The sequence below is a fragment of the Myxine glutinosa genome, chromosome 8, assembly GCF_964187855.1.
Source record: "Myxine glutinosa chromosome 8, kmMyxGlut1.1, whole genome shotgun sequence".
NCBI lineage: Eukaryota > Metazoa > Chordata > Myxini > Myxiniformes > Myxinidae > Myxine > Myxine glutinosa.
Window position 1 is genome coordinate 26,080,465 of NC_136268.1, and position 27,132 is coordinate 26,107,596.

Here is a 27,132-nt window from a genome sequence, read left to right on the forward strand (position 1 = left end):
GAGCGGTAGACAAGATGGGAGAGAGGGGGAAGGACACAAACACAACATTTGAGAACAAGGACATCGAGAGAACTGTGGGAGGGAGAGGGCTTGGGGGGAGGTGGGAGAGGTATAAAACATATGGACACTGCAAGGACTTCCAGGAAAGAAGTTGGAATTTCGAAAAAGTGTATCTGGGGTGAATTAGCGGGGGTAGAAAAGATCAAGGTTTTGGATGGGGGAAGATAAGAGATGTTGGTGAACAGCTTTTTTAAAGACCTGGAGGGAGGAGTGGGATTGAAGGGAGTGGGGGAGTTTGTTCCAGAGGTGGGAGAAAAGGGGAATGAAAGAGTGAAGGTGAGCAGAGAGCCTAGATTTTGGCAGTTTAACCATAAGAGGGTTGCTGGCAGATCTTGTGCGACCTGTAGGAATATTTCGGGGACAGAGCACAGAGAGCTGGGGGAGCTAGGCCGGAGAGGAGTCGGTATAAGACAGAAAGACCACCAACCTGCCTGCGGTGAGTGAGTGAAGCCCTCAGAGTTAGCTTCATCGCAGGAGATTCCAATGATTCTGAAAGCTTTGGCTTCAACAGCGTGAAGCCGAGCTAGGTGTGAGGCAGGAGCACCGGCCCAGAGGGGGGAACAGTATTCCATTGAGCTGCGGATGAAAGCCTTGTATGTGGTGAGGATCTCAGGTGTGCCAAGGAAGGACTTCGCACGACGGAGGATGCCCAGTCAGCGACTGGCTTTGGAGGCCAGCTTGGAAATGTGGTTTTCCCAAGAAAGATCATGGCAGATAGTGAGATCCAAAAGCTTGAGCGCCAGAACTTCTTGGAGAGGATTGTTGAGAAAGTAGATGGGAGGGTTGTCCAGTCGATCTTTTTGGAGAGACATAGTAAGAGTGTGAGATTTGTCAGGATTGAAAGACATGTTCCACTTGTTTGACCAGTCTGATTTTGTCCAGGTCTGCAGAGAGTGAGGAGGCTGCAGGCTGCCGATCTGAGGGATGAGGAATGGAGCGGCAGAGAGTGGAGTCATCAGCAAAGAGATAGAGAGGATTTTCCAGAGAGTCGGGGAGATCGTTGATGAAGACCAGAAAAATCACAGGGCCCAGAACACTACCTTGGGGAACTCCAGCCAGAACAGGAAGGGGCGATGAGAGAAATCTATTCAGGGCCACACGTTGACTACGACCAGCGAGGAAGTCCGCAAGCCAAGTGTGGAGATTTCCATGGATACCATAGGAGTAGAGTTTGGTGAGCAGAGCTGGGTGCCAGACCGTATCGAACGCATGTGATATGTCAAGGGAGAGAGCTCTGATTTCCTGTTGTGCATTGAGGACCTCCATTCATTGTTGAGACAGCAGAAGCAGCATGTCCAGAGTAGAATGACCTGGTCTGAATCCAAATTGATGATTGGAGATCAAGCCATTGGAGAAGAGGAAGGATTTGATATCCGAAGCAATGATGGATTCCATGACTTTGCTGATGATTGGGAGCAGGCTGATTGGTCTGTAGTTGCAAGGATCTGTTTTTGCAGCTTTTTTGTGTAAAGTGATAATGTTTGCTGATTTCCAAGATGATGGCAGATGACCTTGAGCAAAAGAGAGGGTGAAAAGAACAGAGAGAGGGTGAGATAGAGCGGCAGAGCAGGATTTTAGTACCCGTGGGCTGATGCTGTCTGGTCCAGTTGCAGAATCAGAGTCGAGGTTTGACAAAAACTTCTCCACCTTGTCAGGAGAGAAGGACACGAGTCCAGGAGCAGTTGGGTTTGACTGGGTGAGGTGGGAACAGAGAGAGATGGGTTTGGGACACAAGATTTTGAGGCAAACACAGAGTTGAGGCATTCGGCTTTGTCACGTGCGGTGTCAACTGTGTAGCCATTTGAGGTGAGGGAGGCGATGGAGGGGGCAACAAACACCAGAAACGGATTTGACCAGACGCCACCAGGATTTGGAGGAAGGAGACAGGTTTGAGAGTTCATTCTTGAGTGTGGAGAGATTGCTTCCTGGCACTTCTGAGGGTAGACACACACTTGTTCCAAGCTTGGTGGAAAGAACTGAGAATGCCTTCAGTTGGATTTGCCTTCCAAGAGGCAAAGGCAAGTTGTTTCAGGGCAACTGCCTCACCACAAAATTCAGTGTACCATGGACGGGAGGAAGGGTAAGACAACTGAAGACGAGATGGGATGAATCTGTGCATGAGAGAGAGCAGTTTGCTTTCGAAGAATTCCCAGGAAGAATTGATGTCAGAAGTAGTAGAGATGAGAGACCAGTCCAGATGATTGATGGCTGCTTGAAGACCGTGCCAGTCGGCCTGAGTGAAATTCCAGACTGGTCGGCGCTGAGGAGGCTCCCTGAGGATGGTCAGAGAGATGTCCACTTTAACAAGCACATGATCAGAAGAACCGATTGGAGCAGAAGAAGAGCAGCAGACATTTGCAGGGAAGTTTGTCATAACCAAGTCTAGAAGAGAAGATACTCCATTGACTGAGATCCGGGTTGGGAAATTGACAGATTGTGTCAGTCCCAATGAGTCGCAGAAGTCCTTTGCTGAGGTGCCATGGCTGGTGAGAGATGAACCCACACCCAGCCAGCTGGCATGATGACAGTTGAAATCGCCACATATGAGGAAGAGTGAGTTGGGATGAGTTGATAGAAGTTGGTCCATGTTGTCAGATAGCGACATGTAAATGGAGTCATCACTGTTTGGAGGACGGTACAGAACACATATGAACAAAAGGTGGGAGCGGAGAGGAAGCCGTATCCAGAGGTACTCCTGGGGGTGGGGTGGAGAGTGAGGAAGAGTTTTTGATAAAGATAGCAACCCCACCATCAGGACGAGGCTCAAGTCTCTCATACCAGGGGGGGGGGGGGAGGGGGGGGGGGAGTAACCAGGAAGAGATATAAAGGAATCAGAGACATCTTGAAGGAGGAAAGTTTCTGTTAAGCAGATCAAGTCTGAATTGTCAGAAGCAACCTGAATGGAGAGATCAATCAGGTTTGAGCGACGGCCCTGGATGTTTGAGGTCCATATCGTTAATGAGGAGAGAGGAGGAGCATCGGGTGCAGGACAGGGGAGGGGTAGGGGCAGATGAAGGATGAGAGTGGGAGGTAGGAAGAGCAGTTGATGGTGTGTCAGAGATTACAGAAGAGTTACAAGAAAGGGAACGATGAGGACGAAAGGTTTGATGGTGATGGGATGAGGCACAGTGAGGGGTGCTTTGAGGAGTAGCAGAGGAAAGTAGAAGGTTGGGGGAGGTGGAGGTATGAGATAGAAGGGAGATGGTCAGGAGGAGGCAGCTTTGAGTGGGAGGGGGGATAATTGGAGAGGGATGGGATGGTATGGGGGGAGATAACAATTTGGGTTTATTGTGATTTTCAAGTTAGCGATCCGTTTAAGAATGATAGAGGAGGGGTGGAATGAATGTGAATTTAGAGCATGTAGTGATTTAGAATTATAAGAGATTGAATATTTTTTGGATCTGGAATGAGTTGGAGAGGAAATTGAAAAGAGCCTTTTAAATAGGAAGAAAAACAGCGTGTTGTAATAGCTCGTTCCTTTGATTGTATTCAACTGAGGTCCCGTTGGAACTACTCAAAGACAGTATTGTATTTTTCCCCTCTGCCCACACACTTTTCCATGAGCCTCCATTTTGGGAAAACAAAATCTACATGGGACGATTCCAAACCAAATTTCAATCCATGTGAGACCATCCCAAGCCAAGTTTCAAACCCCGTAGGACAGAATCCTAACAAGCATTTAACGTGGGGAAAGGATTACAACCCAGGGATCAGTCCATGTGAGACGATTACAAACCAATCATCAGTCCATGTGAGACAAACTAGAGCTTCCAGGGAAGCAGAACTCAACTGAACTGACTGGACAACTTTAATGGCGGCCATTTTGTGACAGATCGGGTTGACATGCAATTGCAACCGACCTTGTGTGGTAAGAGTCTCACACACCAAGTTTGATCAAAATCCGTAAATTCTTGTGGACGTTAAAGTCTTAACGTCGTTTCAGAGCTGAAAACAATATGGCGGCCATTTTGTGACGGATCGGGTTGGAATGCAATAGCAACCGACCTTGTGTGGTAAGGGTTAAACATTCTAAGTTTGATCAAAATCTGTTAATATTTGTGGACGCTAGTGTTGACGTCGTTTTCATGACCAAAAACAAAATGGTCGCCTAAGTTCGCCATTTTTCAACAGATCGGGCTGAAATGTAATACCAACCTGGTCCTTGGGGTAAGGATGCTGCATGTCAAGTTTGATCAGAATCTGTTGATATTTGTGGATGCTGGAGTGTTAACGTCGAAAAGTTAACAGACGACGGACGCCGGAGGGTTCAGTATGTGATGAACGTCCAGTTGAGTTAATAAAAACCCGAGGATTAGTCCATGTAATCAATTACAAACTGAGGATTAGTCCATGTGATGCAATTACAAACTGAGGATCAGTCCATGTGATGCAATTACAAACCGAGGATCAGTCCATGTAATACAATTACAAACCGAGGATCAGTCCATGTGAGACAATTAAAAACCGAGGATCAGTCCATGTGATGCAATTACAAACCGAGGATCAGTCCCTGTGAGACTATTTTAAAAACCGAGGATCAGTCCATGTGATGCAATTACAAACTGAGGATTAGTCCATGTGATGCAATTACAAACCGGGAATCAGTCCATGTGAGGCAATTAAAAACCGAGGATAAATCCATGTGATGCAATTGAAAACCGAGGATCAGTCCATGTGATGCAATTACAAACCGAGGATCAGTCCATGTGAGACAATTAAAAACCGAGGATCAGTCCATGTGAGACAATTACAAACCGAGAATCAGTCCATGTGATGCAATTACAAACCGAGGATCAGTCCATGTGATGCAATTACAAACCTCGGTTCAGTCCATGTGAGACAATTACAAACCGAGGATCAGTCCATGTGATGCAATTACAAACCGAGGATCAGTCCATGTGATGCAATTACAAACCGAGGATCAGTCCATGTGATGCAATTACAAACCTCGGTTCAGTCCATGTGAGACAATTACAAACCGAGGATCAGTCCAAGTGATGCAATTACAAACCGAGGATAAATCCATGTGATGCAATTGAAAACCGAGGATCAGTCCATGTGATGCAATTACAAACCGGGAATCAGTCCATGTGAGGCAATTAAAAACCGAGGATAAATCCATGTGATGCAATTACAAACCGAGGATCAGTCCATGTGATGCAATTACAAACCGAGGATCAGTCCATGTGAGGCAATTAAAAACCGAGGATAAATCCATGTGATGCAATTACAAACCGAGGATCAGTCCATGTGAGAATTAAAAACCGAGGATCAGTCCATGTGATGCAATTACAAACCGAGGATCAGTCCATGTGAGAATTAAAAACCGAGGATCAGTCCATGTGATGCAATTGAAAACCGAGGATCAGTCCATGTGATGCAATTACAAACCGAGGATCAGTCCATGTGAGAATTAAAAACCGAGGTTCAGTCCATGTGAGACAATTAAAAACCGAGGATCAGTCCATGTGATGCAATTACAAACCGAGGATCAGTCCATGTGATGCAATTACAAACCTCGGTTCAGTCCATGTGAGACAATTACAAACCGAGGATCAGTCCATGTGATGCAATTACAAACCGAGGATCAGTCCATGTGATGCAATTACAAACCGAGGATCCGTCCATGTGAGACAATTACAAACCTCGGTTCAGTCCATGTGAGACAATTACAAACCGAGGATCAGTCCATGTGAGAATTAAAAACCGAGGTTCAGTCCATGTGAGACAATTAAAAACCGAGGATCAGTCCATGTGATGCAATTACAAACCGAGGATCAGTCCATGTGATGCAATTACAAACCTCGGTTCAGTCCATGTGAGACAATTACAAACCGAGGATCAGTCCATGTGATGCAATTACAAACCTCGGTTCAGTCCATGTGATGCAATTGAAAACCGAGGATCAGTCCATGTGATGCAATTACAAACCGAGGATCAGTCCATGTGAGACAATTAAAAACCGAGGATCAGTCCATGTGATGCAATTACAAACCGAGGATCAGTCCATGTGAGACAATTACAAACCGAGGATCAGTCCATGTGATGCAATTACAAACCGAGGATCAGTCCATGTGATGCAATTACAAACCGAGGATCCGTCCATGTGAGACAATTACAAACCTCGGTTCAGTCCATGTGAGACAATTACAAACCGAGGATCAGTCCATGTGAGAATTAAAAACCGAGGTTCAGTCCATGTGAGACAATTAAAAACCGAGGATCAGTCCATGTGATGCAATTACAAACCGAGGATCAGTCCATGTGATGCAATTACAAACCTCGGTTCAGTCCATGTGAGACAATTACAAACCGAGGATCAGTCCATGTGATGCAATTACAAACCGAGGATCAGTCCATGTGATGCAATTACAAACCGAGGATCAGTCCACGTGATGCAATTACAAACCTCGGTTCAGTCCATGTGAGACAATTACAAACCGAGGATCAGTCCATGTAATGCAATTACAAACCTCGGTTCAGTCCATGTGAGACAATTACAAACCGAGGATCAGTCCAAGTGATGCAATTACAAACCGGGAATCAGTCCATGTGAGGCAATTAAAAACCGAGGATAAATCCATGTGATGCAATTACAAACCGAGGATCAGTCCATGTGATGCAATTACAAACCGAGGATCAGTCCATGTGAGGCAATTAAAAACCGAGGATAAATCCATGTGATGCAATTACAAACCGAGGATCAGTCCATGTGAGAATTAAAAACCGAGGATCAGTCCATGTGATGCAATTACAAACCTCGGATCAGTCCATGTGAGAATTAAAAACCGAGGATCAGTCCATGTGAGGCAATTAAAAACCGAGGATAAATCCATGTGATGCAATTACAAACCTCGGTTCAGTCCATGTGAGACAATTAAAAACCGAGGATCAGTCCATGTGATGCAATTAAAAACCTCGGTTCAGTCCATGTGAGACAATTACAAACCGAGGATCAGTCCATGTGAGAATTAAAAACCGAGGATCAGTCCATGTGAGACAATTAAAAACCGAGGATCAGTCCATGTGATGCAATTACAAACCGAGGATCAGTCCATGTGAGAATTAAAAACCGAGGATCAGTCCATGTGATGCAATTAAAAACCGAGGTTCAGTCCATGTGATGCAATTAAAAACCGAGGATCAGTCCATGTGATGCAATTACAAACCGAGGATCAGTCCATGTGAGAATTAAAAACCGAGGATCAGTCCATGTGATGCAATTAAAAACCGAGGTTCAGTCCATGTGATGCAATTAAAAACCGAGGTTCAGTCCATGTGATGCAATTAAAAACCGAGGATCAGTCCATGTGATGCAATTAAAAACCGAGGTTCAGTCCATGTGATGCAATTAAAAACCGAGGATCAGTCCATGTGATGCAATTAAAAACCGAGGTTCAGTCCATGTGATGCAATTAAAAACCGAGGTTCAGTCCATGTGATGCAATTAAAAACCGAGGTTCAGTCCATGTGATGCAATTGAAAACTGAGGATCAGTCCATGTGATGCAATTAAAAACCGAGGATCAGTCCATGTGATGCAATTAAAAACCGAGGATCAGTCCATGTGATGCAATTGAAAACTGAGGATCAGTCCATGTGATGCAATTACAAACCGAGGTTCAGTCCATGTGATGCAATTAAAAACCGAGGTTCAGTCCATGTGATGCAATTGAAAACTGAGGATCAGTCCATGTGATGCAATTACAAACCGAGGATCAGTCCATGTGATGCAATTAAAAACCGAGGATCAGTCCATGTGATGCAATTGAAAACTGAGGATCAGTCCATGTGATGCAATTAAAAACCGAGGATCAGTCCCTGTGAGGCAATTGAAAACCGAGGATCAGTCCATGTGATGCAATTAAAAACCGAGGATCAGTCCATGTGATGCAATTAAAAACCGAGGATCAGTCCATGTGATGCAATTAAAAACTGAGGATCAGTCCATGTGATGCAATTAAAAACCGAGGATCAGTCCATGTGATGCAATTAAAAACCGAGGATCAGTCCATGTGTTGCAATTAAAAACCGAGGATCAGTCCATGTGAGGCAATTGAAAACCGAGGATCAGTCCATGTGATGCAATTAAAAACCGAGGATCAGTCCATGTGATGCAATTAAAAACCGAGGATCAGTCCATGTGATGCAATTAAAAACCGAGGATCAGTCCATGTGTTGCAATTAAAAACCGAGGATCAGTCCATGTGAGAATTAAAAACTGAGGATCAGTCCATGTGAGAATTAAAAACTGAGGATCAGTCCATGTGATGCAATTGAAAACCGAGGATCAGTTCATGTGATGCAATTAAAAACCGAGGATCAGTCCATGTGATGCAATTAAAAACCGAGGATCAGTCCATGTGAGAATTAAAAACTGAGGATCAGTCCATGTGAGGCAATTGAAAACCGAGGATCAGTCCATGTGATGCAATTAAAAACCGAGGATCAGTCCATGTGAGAATTAAAAACTGAGGATCAGTCCATGTGATGCAATTGAAAACCGAGGATCAGTCCATGTGATGCAATTAAAAACCGAGGATCAGTCCATGTGAGAATTAAAAACCGAGGTTCAGTCCATGTGATGCAATTGAAAACCGAGGATCAGTCCATGTGAGAATTAAAAACTGAGGATCAGTCCATGTGAGGCAATTGAAAACCGAGGATCAGTCCATGTGAGAATTAAAAACTGAGGATCAGTCCATGTGAGGCAATTGAAAACCGAGGATCAGTCCATGTGATGCAATTAAAAACCGAGGATCAGTCCATGTGAGAATTAAAAACTGAGGATCAGTCCATGTGAGGCAATTGAAAACCGAGGATCAGTCCATGTGAGAATTAAAAACTGAGGATCAGTCCATGTGAGGCAATTGAAAACCGAGGATCAGTCCATGTGAGAATTAAAAACTGAGGATCAGTCCATGTGAGGCAATTGAAAACCGAGGATCAGTCCATGTGAGAATTAAAAACTGAGGATCAGTCCATGTGAGGCAATTGAAAACCGAGGATCAGTCCATGTGAGAATTAAAAACTGAGGATCAGTCCATGTGAGGCAATTGAAAACCGAGGATCAGTCCATGTGATGCAATTAAAAACCGAGGATCAGTCCATGTGAGAATTAAAAACTGAGGATCAGTCCATGTGATGCAATTACAAACCGAGGATCAGTCCATGTGAGGCAATTGAAAACCGAGGATCAGTCCATGTGATGCAATTACAAACCGAGGATCAGTCCATGTGATGCAATTACAAACCGAGGATCAGTCCATGTGAGGCAATTGAAAACCGAGGATCAGTCCATGTGATGCAATTAAAAACCGAGGATCAGTCCATGTGAGAATTAAAAACTGAGGATCAGTCCATGTGATGCAATTAAAAACCGAGGATCAGTCCATGTGAGGCAATTGAAAACCGAGGATCAGTCCATGTGATGCAATTAAAAACCGAGGATCAGTCCATGTGAGGCAATTGAAAACCGAGGATCAGTCCATGTGAGAATTAAAAACTGAGGATCAGTCCATGTGATGCAATTGAAAACCGAGGATCAGTCCATGTGATGCAATTAAAAACCGAGGATCAGTCCATGTGAGAATTAAAAACTGAGGATCAGTCCATGTGATGCAATTACAAACCGAGGATCAGTCCATGTGAGGCAATTGAAAACCGAGGATCAGTCCATGTGATGCAATTACAAACCGAGGATCAGTCCATGTGATGCAATTACAAACCGAGGATCAGTCCATGTGAGGCAATTGAAAACCGAGGATCAGTCCATGTGATGCAATTAAAAACCGAGGATCAGTCCATGTGAGAATTAAAAACTGAGGATCAGTCCATGTGATGCAATTAAAAACCGAGGATCAGTCCATGTGAGGCAATTGAAAACCGAGGATCAGTCCATGTGATGCAATTAAAAACCGAGGATCAGTCCATGTGAGGCAATTGAAAACCGAGGATCAGTCCATGTGAGGCAATTGAAAACCGAGGATCAGTCCATGTGAGAATTAAAAACCGAGGTTCAGTCCATGTGATGCAATTGAAAACCGAGGATCAGTCCATGTGAGAATTAAAAACTGAGGATCAGTCCATGTGAGGCAATTGAAAACCGAGGATCAGTCCATGTGATGCAATTAAAAACCGAGGATCAGTCCATGTGAGGCAATTGAAAACCGAGGATCAGTCCATGTGATGCAATTAAAAACCGAGGATCAGTCCATGTGAGGCAATTGAAAACCGAGGATCAGTCCATGTGAGGCAATTGAAAACCGAGGATCAGTCCATGTGAGAATTAAAAACTGAGGATCAGTCCATGTGATGCAATTAAAAACCGAGGATCAGTCCATGTGAGAATTAAAAACTGAGGATCAGTCCATGTGAGGCAATTGAAAACCGAGGATCAGTCCATGTGATGCAATTACAAACCGAGGATCAGTCCATGTGAGAATTAAAAACCGAGGATCAGTCCATGTGATGCAATTAAAAACCGAGGATCAGTCCATGTGAGAATTAAAAACTGAGGATCAGTCGATGTGATGCAATTGAAAACCGAGGATCAGTCCATGTGAGAATTAAAAACTGAGGATCAGTCCATGTGATGCAATTGAAAACCGAGGATCAGTCCATGTGAGAATTAAAAACTGAGGATCAGTCCATGTGAGGCAATTGAAAACCGAGGATCAGTCCATGTGAGAATTAAAAACCGAGGTTCAGTCCATGTGATGCAATTGAAAACCGAGGATCAGTCCATGTGAGGCAATTAAAAACCGAGGATCAGTCCATGTGAGGCAATTGAAAACCGAGGATCAGTCCATGTGAGAATTAAAAACTGAGGATCAGTCCATGTGATGCAATTGAAAACCGAGGATCAGTCCATGTGAGGCAATTGAAAACCGAGGATCAGTCCATGTGAGGCAATTAAAAACCGAGGTTCAGTCCATGTGATGCAATTGAAAACCGAGGATCAGTCCATGTGAGGCAATTAAAAACCGAGGATCAGTCCATGTGAGGCAATTGAAAACCGAGGATCAGTCCATGTGAGGCAATTGAAAACCGAGGATCAGTCCATGTGAGGCAATTAAAAACCGAGGTTCAGTCCATGTGATGCAATTGAAAACCGAGGATCAGTCCATGTGAGGCAATTGAAAACCGAGGATCAGTCCATGTGAGGCAATTGAAAACTGAGGATCAGTCCATGTGAGGCAATTGAAAACCGAGGATCAGTCCATGTGAGGCAATTGAAAACCGAGGATCAGTCCATGTGAGGCAATTAAAAACCGAGGTTCAGTCCATGTGATGCAATTGAAAACCGAGGATCAGTCCATGTGAGGCAATTAAAAACCGAGGATCAGTCCATGTGAGGCAATTGAAAACCGAGGATCAGTCCATGTGAGAATTAAAAACTGAGGATCAGTCCATGTGAGGCAATTGAAAACCGAGGATCAGTCCATGTGAGAATTAAAAACTGAGGATCAGTCCATGTGAGGCAATTGAAAACCGAGGATCAGTCCATGTGAGAATTAAAAACTGAGGATCAGTCCATGTGAGGCAATTGAAAACCGAGGATCAGTCCATGTGAGGCAATTGAAAACCGAGGATCAGTCCATCTGAGGCAATTGAAAACCGAGGATCAGTCCATGTGAGGCAATTGAAAACCGAGGATCAGTCCATGTGATGCAATTAACAAGTACAAAAAGTTTTAATTAAAACAAAACCCGCGTCGATGTTACACAATGCCTAGATGCAGCTGTGCCTATAACGTCGATGTTATAGGCACAGGACATTCCTATTGATTCGATTACTTGATGTTATTTTTGTGCAAAGTGAAAATATATCTCGGCAATTTCCCGTGTGTGGCGACGAATTTTTAATATATCTCGGCATTTTCCCGTCTGTTATTTCAGGCGGTGTATGACTGACCATGCCGCGATTTAAAAAAAAAAAAATCTCGGCAATTTCCCGTATGTGGCGACACGTGAACGAAGCTATGCTCCTCTCTCCACATTATTGTGACGACGTATAAATTAAATATTTCATCGTGACGATTGTCATCAAATGGACGAATTTTTATTATATCTCGGCATTTTCCCGTCTGTTATTTCGGGCGGTGTATGACTGAGCATGCCGCGATTTAAACAAAATATATATATATCTCGGCATTTTCCCGTCTCTTATTTCGGGCGGTGTATGACTGCGCATGCCGCGATTTAAAAAAAATATATGTCAATGGACTTGAAGTTACAGGCCTTTGAGAATTCATTTCGTTCTATAAAGGGCAACTTTCATCGCATTTTCTTCCCGTTTTTTTTCAACCGAGTCTAAAACTATGTTGGCGACTGTGAAAAATGAAATGATATATCGAATTTGATTTGAAAGAAAACTGTGTGAGAGGAAGACACCACGGGCCTACAAAACAGGCCTCAAAGCTATGCGAGTTAATAAAATGGTGGATATTTGTTTATATGAAGGCTCTCCCAGAATGGGTGGAGCTATGGTTCCCAGAATGGGTGGAGCTTTGAGGTTTTGTCTTCTCTGCAAGAACAGGAGGGAAGAAGAAGAAGAAGAAGATGTGGTAACAACAACAACAGCAGAGTGCACTCTATGAGCAGCGTCTGGGACGCGGCTAAAAACTGAGGATCAGTCCATGTGATGCAATTACAAACCAATCATCAGTCCTTGTGATGTAATTGCAAAGCAAGGATGACGTCATAGGAATCAAACTTTATTCCACATGGGTAGTCAATCGTATTCATATATATACATTGTTACGGAACCCAACGTCAGCCTCTGTTCCCCTTACCGAGGGGGGATTAATCCCCTCGTCTCTGACTGACCAACGGGGTCCCTGACGCTGCCCAGCTACCTCCGGAAAGGCAGGTGCACAGCCCTGTTCGTACCGCGGACAGACGTTAATTGCCGAGCGGTTTTAGCAACCGCGGCACGAACTATTAACAGGAACTAACCCAATTCCGAAACGTTGGCCAAATCGTGCCACAGGTATTCAATGAAGGAAATCACTAAGACGACGGATGTGAAGAAGAGGAAGACAGCAGTAGGAAATACGAATATGATTTATTTGCTATTATTTACAACCAAAAGAAACCAAGGAGGAGGAAAGATAATAAAATAAAATACAGAAGAAGAAGAGGACACAGTGCAAATTAGCTTACCTACTACAGTCTTACTTAACCCCAAGGACAAGACACACAGAACAGACTACGATCACACTTACACGACTGGGGAATGGAGGCAGGAACGAATGCTGGAAGGAGAGAGGAAGGTTCAGCTGGAGCAGATGGTTCGGGCTTGATCCCGCACGGGACGTCGGGCTGGACCTCGACGGCCACCGATCCTGGTTCCCGCGTGGTAACGTGTCGAAGCTGCCTGGTGTAGCCAACGCTGCCTGGTAGAGTCAACGCTGCCTGGTGGAGTCAACGCTGCCTGGTGGAGTCAAAGCTGCCTGGTGGAGTCAAAGCTGCGTGGTACTGCTCGTGGGGCTCCGTCACTTTTCTCACTCTCGACTCATGTGCCGCATCTCTCTCTCCGACCCCCTCAAAGGCTTCCGTGCGCACTTTTATAGCGTGCATCCAGATCAACCCGCGCCACGCCCGAGCTGGTCTCTCACCGGTCCTGATTGGCGGGTCGGGGCTCGCTGGCTCCACCTTGTGATGACGATCGGCGGCCAACGCCCTGGATTCGGCGGCTCCTCCCCCTTCTTCTCCGATCTGACCGCGTGTTCAATGGAGTTTTGCGGCGAAAACCATGAAGCAGCAGCGGCGAATGCAGAAAACCGCATGCGGAAAACCGCACAATGCAGTTGGCAATTGATGACAAAAGGGGAATTGGAAGGGAATCTACCTTATTTGAATTCGGTGCAATGGAGTGTCAATTAATGGAAGACAAAGCCTTAATCTAATACACATAATAAGGAGATAACTACTGAACAGGGAGATCTATGATTTGCTACGTGATTGTATATGGAATAACTACGGGAACGACCTTTGACCTTTATACACAACAAATGGAGGAAGGAGGGTGATATTTACAACAATTTCATTACACTTACAACGATAATAAAAACTACAACACCATTCTCAAATCCACAACAATATATATTCGATTGATTTGGCTGCCAAACAATGTGACCGATGATGTTTTAGTTATCACCTGTGTATCGTCATGGGCAGTCGATTATATACATAACGTTTCAGATGCATTGGTTCATTGGTTTTTGAAATGTTTTTAAAAAAGATTTAAGGTTGAATCCAACATGGTCGAGTGACCATGTGACATATGACATTTAAATTTTGAAAGTGTATTCCCTATAGCTGGTGGATCATATGTTTGAAGTTTTGCATCGATCTGTTAAGCAGTTCTGGAGAAGAATATTTTTAAAGTTTTTATTTTCAATTCAATATGGCCGCCAGACCATGTGACTGAAGATGTCATAACTTTAATTCTTCACTCACATTGGGTTGTAGATCATATATATGAAGTGTTAGGCTACAATACCACTTTACTTCAGATAAGGATTTAAATTCAACCAATAATGGCTACAATACCACTTCACCGATGACATCATCATTATGACCATATATACCCCATGGGGAGTTGATGCCATATGCAAAGTGTTTTTGGTTGAGCGGTTTCAGAGATGTCCAAATGTTTTCCTTTAATCCAATATGGCTGCCATATCATGTGATCTATGACGTCAGAGTTAACAATAAAATGATCTCCATGGGGAGTTAAAGTTCAGCATCAATCGACAAGCGGTTGCAGAGAATTGTTTTTCAAGCAAAACGAGGAAACAAATTTCCAAATCTAAAGCCCGTCTCCACTGTCCTCAAACTAAACTTGACGAAAACGACAGTTTAAAAAAAATTACATTTTATTAACAGTTGTTCTCCATATTCTCATAATAAAGATTTGTTGAAGATTTGATGGCAAAAGCTGAAATGGTAACAAAAAAATTATGGCAATGGCCCCGAGTCTGACACACGTTTATGTCATGCGACTCAACCTACTTAGGCTTCTTCTTCCTCTTACTCTACTTCGGCTTCTTCTTCCTCTACTTCGGCTTCTTCTTCCTCTACCTGGATTTCCTCTTCCTCAATTTCGGCTTCTTCTTTTTCCTCTACTTCAGTTTCTTCTTCCTCTACTTCGGTCTCTTCTTCCTCTACTTCGGCTTCTTCTACCACTACTTCGGCTCTACTTCCTCCACTTAGGCTTCTTCTTCCTCTACTTCGGCTTCTACTTCCTCCACTTAGGCTTCTACTTCCTCTACTTCGGCTTCTTCTTTTCCGTAACTATGAAACAGCAGGATGACAGTTTTGACCCAATCTTGTGAGTGTGCGCGCCTCTTGAGTTGAGGACGCCATCCTGACAGCCCCAATGGGATCCGACCATAAAGCGCACGTCATAATGCTCAAGGTGCTGCATTGTGGATCACGCCGTTCTTCAGGAAGCGTTCAGTCAGTTGTCTTGTGTGCACCACCTGGTGTACATGGAAGATCCCACGGTCTTGAATATTCCGACTTTTCAAAACGTACATCAGAGGAATCAGCATACACCCAATCGCCGTAAATTCCATAAATTGTAAATTTGACGTGGGGAAAGGTCAAAAGTGAACGTCACGCGCACTTCACAACGACGACCACGTGACCTCAAGACAATGGTCTTTTGTTCTATTCCCGATGTAAATCCCATATATAAATCTATAGGTTTACGTTGTCTCAACTTGCTCCTCCTCTTCAGCAGGTGTCAATATGGACATTTTCCAGCTCTCTTTCCGGTCTCCTCTCACTTCCTCAAAAGCATCTTCTTCTTCGTTTACCTTCACGGATCCTTCCTCCCCCATTTTAATCCCATCCTGCAGATTTTTGTTCATCCTCCTATCATTTCGACATTGGGGGAAGGAGGAATGCAGTATGCTGGGGAGGACGGAATTATGGAATGAGGGGAAGGGGATAAACAATGTGAGGGGACGACAAACCCAGGTAACCAATGACGCCGGACCGACGCTGGCTCACGGACACCCTGCTGCTTCCGACATTTAAACAGGTTTGGTCCGGCATCGTTGGTTACCTCAAGAGCTTACCTGGGAAGGGGTGGTCGATGTGGGAGTGGGGAGGAGTAACAGAAGCAAATTCACTTCCTGTGTCCTGTCCTCCCATCCCCATCCGCGCATTCCGACCTCCTTCCCCGCCCTCTCTCTCTCTCTTCCGGGAAAGGAAGCGCCGTCACTGTTACCATGTAAATCCTTACCGGAAAAGCACCAGGTCGGCCCCCACTTCCCTCACGCAGAACTCCTCGAGCTCACTTTATCCCCGTTTTTCCAACCAGTCTCATCCCTTCCCTCCACTTCCACTTCCCACTTCCCACTTCCCACTTCCCGCCCCGCGGTGCCATGACGGACTTGCCTTCAGACCGACATGTGATCAAGGTAAGATTTAAGTCCAATTGGCACCATTGGTTCCTTTTCCCCCTTCCAGAATATTCCTCTGGAATCCCGAACCCCCATCTAATGTTTACATGAACTTTAAGTGTGTGGTGAATCCTTTTACCCCGTGTGTGGTGAATCCTTTTACCCCGTGCGTGGTGAATCCTTTTACCCCGTGCGTGGTGAATCCTTTTACCCCGTGCGTGGTGAATCCTTTTACCCCGTGCGTGGTGAATCCTTTTACCCCGTGCGTGGTGAATCCTTTTACCCCGTGCGTGGTGAATCCTTTTACCCCGTGCGTGGTGAATCCTTTTACCCCGTGCGTGGTGAATCCTTTTACCCCGTGCGTGGTGAATCCTTTTACCCCGTGCGTGGTGAATCCTTTTACCCCGTGCGTGGTGAATCCTTTTACCCCGTGCGTGGTGAATCCTTTTACCCCGTGCGTGGTGAATCCTTTTACCCCGTGCGTGGTGAATCCTTTTACCCCGTGCGTGGTGAATCCTTTTACCCCGTGCGTGGTGAATCCTTTTACCCCGTGCGTGGTGAATCCTTTTACCCCGTGCGTGGTGAATCCTTTTACCCCGTGCGTGGTGAATCCTTTTACCCCGTGCGTGGTGAATCCTTTTACCCCGTGCGTGGTGAATCCTTTTACCCCGTGCGTGGTGAATCCTTTTACCCCGTGCGTGGTGAATCCTTTTACCCCGTGCGTGGTGAATCCTTTTACCCCGTGCGTGGTGAATCCTTTTACCCCGTGCGTGGTGAATCCTTTTACCCCGTGCGTGGTGAATCCTTTTACCGCGTGCGTGGTGAATCCTTTTACCCACCAAGTCTTCTGTAAACAGCTTGACCATGTCAGACCATCATGTCGGGGTCGCTTCCCGTGCTCGGACGTTCACTGTTATTCACTCCCTGAATGCTTTAAGTCATTCACGGCTTCTGCGAACACCTTCTTTGGCGTTTACGGGAATAATAATATTGTGGCGGACACGGAAGCTCACTGGCGTGGTGACATCATTCCGCGCACCAAGTGGGCGGCGGCCACGCCGAGGTGTAGGCGTGGCCTCAGGATATACACCGGGCGCGCAGCCCGGAGCGCGCCAGTGCTACAGTGACCTTTTAAAATAAAGAACATTAAACTTACCGCGTTGTCCGCTTCCTCCTTGGTAGCAAGTCGCACGCGTAGCACCGCGCACTTCATTGGTGACCTCCGACATTCGAGTCAGCCGTCGCTGACCACCCGAAACCGCCGCAACAATGGCAACCAACGCGGTCTCCATCAAGCTCCCCGAATTCTGGGAGTCACAAGCCGAAGTTTGGTTCCTGCAGGCAGAAGCCCAGTTCCGACTTCGAGGCATCACGGTGGACGAGACCATGTACTGCCACGTGGTCGCCGCCCTCGGGCCCGGCACGGCCACCCGCGTCGTATCGGTCATAAGGGACCAACCTGCCGACGGCAAGTACGAGGCGGTCAAGCGTCTCCTCCTCGCCACGTTCGGCCTTACGGTGGACGCACGGGCCGATCGCCTCTTGGACCTCCCCGAGATCGGGGACACGCGACCGTCGGTCCGTATGGATCATATGCTGGTGCTCATGGGCGACGAAACCCCGAACGCTCTATTCCGGGCGTTATTTCGACGCCAGCTGCCAGCACGAGTCCGCCTCGCTTTGGCCGGTTCCGCGTTAACGGAACCCCGTGCGCTCGCTGCCGAGGCCGACAAATACTACGCGGCTTTGGACACGCAGGCGAGTCTTGGCGCGGTCGCCGCTCCCGAGGCTTTCCCTGATGCACCGCACCTCGTGTCCGCCGCCACGCCCCGCCCCCCACCACCGCCACCGCCGCGAAGAAAACCGGGCCTCCGACGCCGCAGCTGCCCACCTGGTGTTTCTTCCACGCCAAGTTCGGCCACGAGGCTCGGCAGTGTCGCCCGCCGTGCTCATTCGGCAGGTCGGGAAACGGGCGAGCCGACGCTCGGTGGCAACTGTGAGCGTCGGCAATTCAAACAGCCTTCTGTACATAACGGATACCTTGTCCGGGCACCGTTACCTGTGCGACATGGGTGCGCAGGTGAGTGTCGTTCCTGCCGGTACGTCCGACAAGCAAACCGCGGGCCGAGGTCCCGCGCTGCTTGCGGCCAATGGTACGTCTATACGCACGTACGGAAAACACTGTCTCTCTCTGCGGTTCGGAGGGCAGGTTTTCCGTTGGTCGTTCGTTACGGCCGACGTGCCCATGCCACTGCTCGGCGCGGACTTCTTATGTGCTAATGGATTACTGGTCGATGTAAAGCGCAGAAGGCTTGTCCTGGCTGAGACGTTCAGCTCGCTCGCGTGCGCGCTGCCCGGCTCGTTGAGCAGCTCACAGAGCGGCTCATCGAGCGGCTCGCCGAGCGGCTCGCCGAGCGGCTTGTTGAGCGGTTCCGTTCCGGCCAGGTTCATCTGTACGCTTCCGGCAGCGGACGAATTCGCCCGCCTCCTCGCGGGTTTCCCGGCCCTCACGAGGCCCACCTTCTCGGCGGGGACCGTCAAGCATGGGGTGGAACACCACATCCCCACCGCCGGGCCACCGGTCTACGCCCGGGCACGCCGCCTCGAGCCGACGAAGCTCGCGGTAGCGAAAGCGGTATTCGCCATGCTGGAGCGGCTCGGCATCATGCGGCGCTCCGAGAGCGCGTGGGCGTCGCCGCTCCACATCGTGCCCAAGCCCGGCGGGGGATGGCGACCGTGCGGGGACTACCGGCGCCTCAACGACGCCACCACCCCCGACCGCTACCCCGTCCCCCACATACAGGACTTCTCCGCCCGGTTGGCGGGGATGTCCTTCTTTTCAAAGGTGGACCTCGTGCGCGGCTACCATCAGGTTCCTGTCAGGCCGGAGGACATCCCGAAGATGGCTGTCATCATGCCGTTCGGGCTTTTCGAATTTCTTCGGATGCCCTTCGGTTTGAAAAATGCGGCTCAGGCGTTCCAGCGCCTAATGGACAGCGTCTTGCGCGGCTTGGATTTTTTGTACGTCTACCTGGACGACATCCTCGTCGCCAGCGCGTCCCGCGAAGAGCACCTTCATCACCTCCGCACGCTCTTCGAACGTCTGGGCCAGCACGGCCTGATCGTGAACCCCGCCAAGTGCCGGTTCGGCGTCACCAGCATCGACTTTTTGGGTGCCCGCAGCCCCATCGTGCCCGCAGGCTGGCAGCGCCAGGTTTTTGACGCCATCCACGGCCTGTCCCACCCGGGCACGAGGGCCTCCCAGAGGTTGGTCACCGACAAGTTTGTCTGGCATGGCCTCCGGAAGGCCGTCCGCAGCTGGACCAGGACGTGCCTCGCGTGCCAGCGCGCAAAGGTGCACCGACACACCCAGGCCCCCTTGGCCCCGTTTACGGTGCCGGAACGTCGGTTCGACCACGTTCACGTGGACCTGGTGGGACCTCTGCCCCCTCGTGGGGTTTCACCCATGTCCTCACCATGGTGGACCGCACCACCCGGTGGCCAGAGGCCGTGCCTTTGGCGACGACGACGGCGGCGGACGTCGCACAGGCGTTCATCGCCACCTGGGTCGCCCGGTTCGGCGCCCCCTCGGACATCTCGTCCGACCGCGGCCCCCAGTTCACCTCGGAGCTCTGGGGGGGCGGTCGCGCGGGGGCTCGGGGTCCAGCTGCACCGAACCACGGCCTACCACCCCCAGGCCAACGGCCTGTGCGAGCGCTTCCACCGCTCCTTGAAGGCCGCGCTCCGGGCCACCGTCCGCGACGGCGGCTGGGTCGACAGGCTCCCCTGGGTCCTGCTGGGCCTCCGGACGGCACCCAAGGACGACCTGCGCGCCTCCGCGGCGGAGTTGGTTTTTGGGCAACCGCTGCGGGTGCCGGGCGAGTTCCTCCCCGACCCCACGGCACCATGGTCCGCGGCGCAGGAGCGTTCTGCGCTGCAGGAGACCGCCCGGAAGTTCGCCCCGGTGCCGACGGCGCACCACGGGCACCCTCCTACACACGTCGCCCCAGAGCTTCGCACCGCGGAGTACGTCTTCGTCCGGCACGACGCCCACCGGACACCACTGTGGCCCCCGTACGACGGGCCTTTCCGCGTGCTGGAGACCGGGGTGAAACATTTCACCCTGGACATCGGCGGCACTCCTGACCGGGTCTCCATAGACCGCCTCAAGCCGGCCCACCTCGACATGGACCACCCACCGCCGGTGGCTCGGCCCCCGCGTCGGGGCCGCCCCTCTTCGGGCGGACCCCCGGCACCGCCCAGCACCGCAGGCACGCCGCCCCCCGGTCCGGCACCCATCCCGGGTACAGCCGGGGGCATCCCACCTGGCATCCCTGCACCCCGGACGCCGCCAGTCGCTTCGGCCGGGTCATCCGTTTGCCCTGCAAATTGGCCTTCCAGGTGCGCGGGAATTCTGGGGGGGCGCGTGTGGCGGACACGGAAGCTCACTGGCGTGGTGACATCATTCCGCGCACCAAGTGGGCGGCGGCCACGCCGAGGGGTAGGCGTGGCCTCAGGATATACACCGGGCGCGCAGCCCGGAGCGCGCCAGTGCTACAGTGACCTCTTTTAATAAAGAACATTAAACTTACCGCGTTGTCCGCTTCCTCCTTGGTAGCAAGTCGCGCGCGTAGCACCGCGCACTTCAATATCTATCTATAATTCCAGTAATCTCTGTGTGTGTGTGTGTCTGTGTGTCTGTGTGTCTGTGTGTTTGTTTGTCTGTGACCGCTGTTTCTCGACAACCACGGGTCCGATATACTTGAAACTTGCCAGGTATATTGCTGGGGACCCGAGGATGTGCCTTTTCAAGGTTTCATATTAATCGGAGAAGTAGTTACCGAGCTATGGCGATTTCTTTACCAAACTCCGCAAGCCGTTCGCTTTGGACCAAACCATTTCATGTAAATAGAGGGGGGGGATTGTCACCGTACTCGCAAGCCGTTCGCTTTGGCTTTGCGAATGGACCAAACCATTTCATGTAAATAGAGGGGGGGGATTGTCACCGTACTCGCAAGCCGTTCGCTTTGGCTTTGCGAATGGACCAAACCATTTCATGTAAATAGAGGGGGGGGATATAATTTTAGATATATATATAGTACGGGCATGCCCTAGTAATAATAATAACAATAACAATAAAATATTTCGCACTTCTTCCCACCTTGACCAATGTGGGTCTTCCCCGCTCAGGAACGCGCTCTCGTGCATTGAAGTTACCTTTACCTGCATTGTTTCTATTTCGTTTAAAAACACAGAACCAAGAAAGAACAGAAGAAAACACCAAATCGGCTGGAGACTCCGAACCAGACGTCAAAACATCGCACAAGCTCATATCAACTTGGGTTTAAATGACGTTACACAGCACAAGCTCATATCAACTTGGGTTTAAATGACGTTACACAGCACAAGCTCATATCAACTCTGGTTTAAACAACGTTACACGGCTCAAGCTCATATCAACTCTGGTTTAAACAACGTTACACAGCTCAAGCTCATATCAACTCGGGTTTAAATGACGTTACACAGCACACGCTCATATCAACTTGGGTTTAAATGACGTCACACAGCACAAGCTCATATCAACTCGGGTTAAAATGACGTTACACAGCACAAGCTCATATCAACTCTGGTTTAAACAACGTTACACGGCTCAAGCTCATATCAACTCTGGTTTAAACAACGTTACACGGCTCAAGCTCATATCAACTTGGGTTTAAATGACGTTACACAGCACAAGCTCATATCAACTCGGGTTTAAATGACGTTACACAGCACAAGCTCATATCAACTTGGGTTTAAATGACGTTACACAGCACAAGCTCATATCAACTCGGGTTTAAATACCGTTACACAGCACAAGCTCATATCAACTCTGGTTTAAACAACGTTACACGGCTCAAGCTCATATCAACTCTGGTTTAAACGACGTTACACGGCCCAAGCTCAAATCAGCTCGTGTTTAAACTATGTTACACGGCACAAGCTCACATCAACTCGGGTTTAAATGACGCTACACAGCACAATCTCATATCAACTCGGGTTTAAACGACGTTACACAGCACAAACTCATATCAACTCGGGTTTAAACGACGTTACACAGCACAAACTCATATCAACTCGGGTTTAAACGACGTTACACAGCACAAACTCATATCAACTCGTGTTTAAACGACGTTACACAGCACAAACTCATATCAACTCGGGTTTAAATGACATTACACGGCACACGCTCATATCAACTCTGGTTTAAACGACGTTACATGGCACAAGCTCATTTCAACTCGGGTTTAAATGACGTTACACGGCACATGCTCATATCGACTTGTGTTTAAACGATGTTGCACGGCACAATCTCACATCACCTCGGGTTTAAACGACGTTACACGGCCCAAGCTCAAATCAGCTCGTGTTTAAACTATGTTACACGGCACAAGCTCACATCAACTCGGGTTTAAACAACGTTACACGGCACAAGCTCATATCAACTTGGGTTTAAATGACGTTACACAGCTCAAGCTCATATCAACTCAGGTTTAAACAATGTTACACAGCACAAGCTCATATCAACTCGGCTTTAAACAACGTTACCCAGCACAAGCTCATATCAACTCAGGCTTAAACGACCTTACACAGCACAAGCTCATATCAACTCGGGTTTGAACGACGTTACACAGCACAAGCTCACATCAACTCAGGTTTAAATGACATTACACAGCACAAGCTCATATCAACGGGTTTAAATGATGTTACACGGCACAAGCGCATATAAACTCGGGTTTAAACACCATTACACGGCACAAGCTCATATCAACTCAGGTTTAAATGACGTTGCACGACACAAGCTCAAATCAACTTGGGTTTAAATGACGCTACACGACACAAGCTCATATCAACTCGGGTTTAAATGACATTACACAGCACAAGCTCATGTCAACTCGGGTTTAAACGACGTTACACAGCACAATATCATATCAACTCTGGTTTAAACGACGTTACACGGCCCAAGCTCAAATCAGCTCGGGTTTAAACGACATTACACGGCACAAGCTCATATCAACTCTGGTTTAAACGACGTTACACGGCCCAAGCTCAAATCAGCTCGGGTTTAAACTATGTTACACGGCACAAGCTCACATCAACTCAGGTTTAAACAACGTTACACGGCACAAGCTCATATCAACTTGGGTTTAAATAATGTTACACGACACAAGCTCATATCAACTCTGGTTTAAACGACGTTACACGGCACAAGCTCATATCAACAGGTTTAAATGACATTACACAGCACAAGCTCATATCAACTCAGGTTTAAATGACGTTACACAGCACAATCTCATATCAACTCTGGTTTAAACGACGTTACACGGCACAAGCTCATATCAACTCGGGTTTAAATGACATTACACAGCACAAGCTCGTATCAACGGGTTTAAATGACGTTATACGGCACAAGCTCATATAAACTCGGGTTTAATCGACGTTACACAGCACAATCTTATATCAACTCGGGTTTAAACGACGTTACACAGCACAAACTCAAATCAACTTGGGTTTAAATGACGTTACACAGCACAAGCTCATATCAACTCTGGTTTAAACAACGTTACACGGCTCAAGCTCATATCAACTCTGGTTTAAACAACGTTACACAGCTCAAGCTCATATCAACTCGGGTTTAAATGACGTTACACAGCACAAGCTCATATCAACTTGGGTTTAAATGACGTCACACAGCACAAGCTCATATCAACTCGGGTTAAAATGACGTTACACAGCACAAGCTCATATCAACTCTGGTTTAAACAACGTTACACGGCTCAAGCTCATATCAACTCGGGTTTAAATGACGTTACACAACACAAGCTCATATCAACTCGGGTTTAAACAACATTACACAGCACAAGCTCATATAAACTCGGGTTTAAATGACGTTACACAGCACAAGCTCATATCAACTCGGGTTTAAACGACGTTGCACAGCACAAACTCATATCGACTCGGGTTTAAATGACGTTACACAGCACAAGCTCATATCAACGCGGGTTTAAATGACGTTACACAGCACAAGCTCATATCAACTCTGGTTTAAAGAACATTACACGGCTCAAGCTCATATCAACTCGGGTTTAAATGACGTTACACGGCACAAGCTCATATCAACTCTGGTTCAAACAACATTACACGGCTCAAGCTCATATCAACTCGGTTTTAAATGACGGTACACAGCACAAGCTCATATCAACTCTGGTTTAAACAACGTTACACGGCTCAAGCTCATATCAACTCGGGTTTAAATGACGTTGCACAGCACAAGCTCATATCAACTCAGGGTTAAATGACGTAACACCACACAAGCTCATATCAACTCGGGTTTAAACAACGTTACACGGCTCAAGCTCATATCAACTCGAGTTTAAATGACGTTACACAGCAAAAGCTCATATCAACTCGGGTTTAAACAACGTTACATGGGTCAAGCTCATATCAACTCGGGTTTAAATGACGTTACACAGCACAAGCTCATATCAACTCTGGTTTAAACAACGTTACACGGCTCAAGCTCATATCAACTCGGGTTTAAATGACGGTACACAGCACAAGCTCGTGTCAAATCGGGTTTAAACAACGTTACATGGCTCAAGCTCATATCAACTCGGGTTTAAATGACATGACACAGCACAAGCTCAGATGAACTCGGGTTTAAACAACGTTACATGGCTCAAGCTCATATCAACTCGGGTTTAAATGACGTTACACGGCACAAGCTCATAGCAACGGGTTTAAACGACGTTACACAGCACAAACTCATTTCAACTCTGGTTTAAACGACGTTACACAGCACAAGCTCATATCAACGGGTTTAAATGACGTTACACAGCACAATCTCATATCAACTCGGGTTTAAACGACGTTACACAGCACAAACTCATATCAACTCGGGTTTAAACGACGTTACACAGCACAAACTCATATCAACTCGTGTTTAAACGACGTTACACAGCACAAACTCATATCAACTCGGGTTTAAATGACGTTACACAGCACAAACTCATATCAACTCGGGTTTAAACGATGTTACACAGCACAAGCTCATATCAACTCGGGTTTAAATGACGTTACACGGCATAAGCTCATATCAACGGGTTTAAATGACGTTACACAGCACAATCTCGTATCAACTTGGGTTTCAATGACGTTACACAGCACAAGATCATATCAACGGGTTAAATGACATTACACGGCACAAGCGCATATAAACTCGGGTTTAAACACCGTTACACGGCACAAGCTCATATCACCTCGGGTTTAAACGACGTTACACAGCACAAGCTCATATCAACTCAGGTTTAAACAATGTTACACAGCACAAGCTCATATCAACTCGGCTTTAAACAACGTTACCCAGCACAAGCTCATATCAACTCGGGCTTAAACGACCTTACACAGCACAAGCTCATATCAACTCGGGTTTAAACGACGTTACACAGCACAAGCTCACATCAACTCAGGTTTAAATGACATTACACAGCACAAGCTCATATCAACGGGTTTAAACGATGTTACACGGCACAAGCGCATATAAACTCGGGTTTAAACAACATTACACGGCACAAGCTCATATCAACTCGGGTTTAAACGACGTTGCACGACACAAGCTCAAATCAACTTGGGTTTAAATGACGCTACACGACACAAGCTCATATCAACTCGGGTTTAAACGACGTTACACAGCACAATATCATATCAACTCAGTTTTTATGACATTACATGGCACAAGCTGATATCAACTCGGGTTTAAACGACATTACACGGCACACGCTCATATCAACTCTGGTTTAAACGACGTTACATGGCACAAGCTCATTTCAACTCGGGTTTAAATGACGTTACACGGCACATGCTCATATCGACTTGTGTTTAAACGATGTTGCACGGCACAAGCTCACAGCAACTCGGGTTTAAATGACATTACATGGCACAAGATCATATCAACTCGGGTTTTATCGACTTTACACGGCACAATCTCACATCACCTCGGGTTTAAACGACGTTACACGGCCCAAGCTCAAATCAGCTCGTGTTTAAACTATGTTACACGGCACAAGCTCACATCAACTCGGGTTTAAACAACGTTACACGGCACAAGCTCATATCAACTTGGGTTTAAATGACGTTACACAGCTCAAGCTCATATCAACTCAGGTTTAAACAATGTTACACAGCACAAGCTCATATCAACTCGGCTTCAAACAACGTTACCCAGCACAAGCTCATATCAACTCGGGCTTAAACGACCTTACACAGCACAAGCTCATATCAACTCGGGTTTAAACGACGTTACACAGCACAAGCTCACATCAACTCAGGTTTAAATGACATTACACAGCACAAGCTCATATCAACGGGTTTAAATGATGTTACACGGCACAAGCGCATATAAACTCGGGTTTAAACACCATTACACGGCACAAGCTCATATCAACTCAGGTTTAAATGACGTTGCACGACACAAGCTCAAATCAACTTGGGTTTAAATGACGCTACACGACACAAGCTCATATCAACTCGGGTTTAAATGACATTACACAGCACAAGCTCATGTCAACTCGGGTTTAAACGACGTTACACAGCACAATATCATATCAACTCTGG

The 27,132-nt window shown here is 47.2% G+C and overlaps 2 protein-coding genes across 2 annotated transcripts in view; both read left to right on the forward strand.

Annotated features, from left to right (window-relative positions):
* LOC137432315 (serine/threonine-protein kinase 38) overlaps positions 1-27,132 on the forward strand; it is a 444,663-nt gene that overhangs the window by 175,834 nt on the left and 241,697 nt on the right. The window lies entirely within an intron of this gene.
* LOC137432322 (transcription factor ETV6) overlaps positions 16,107-27,132 on the forward strand; it is an 86,328-nt gene continuing 75,302 nt past the window's right edge. Inside the window, exon 1 of the mRNA XM_068124153.2 lies at positions 16,107-16,497. Within this exon, the coding sequence (XP_067980254.2) occupies positions 16,462-16,497 (36 nt within the window). The 5' untranslated portion in view covers positions 16,107-16,461. The remainder of the gene's footprint in view (positions 16,498-27,132) is intronic.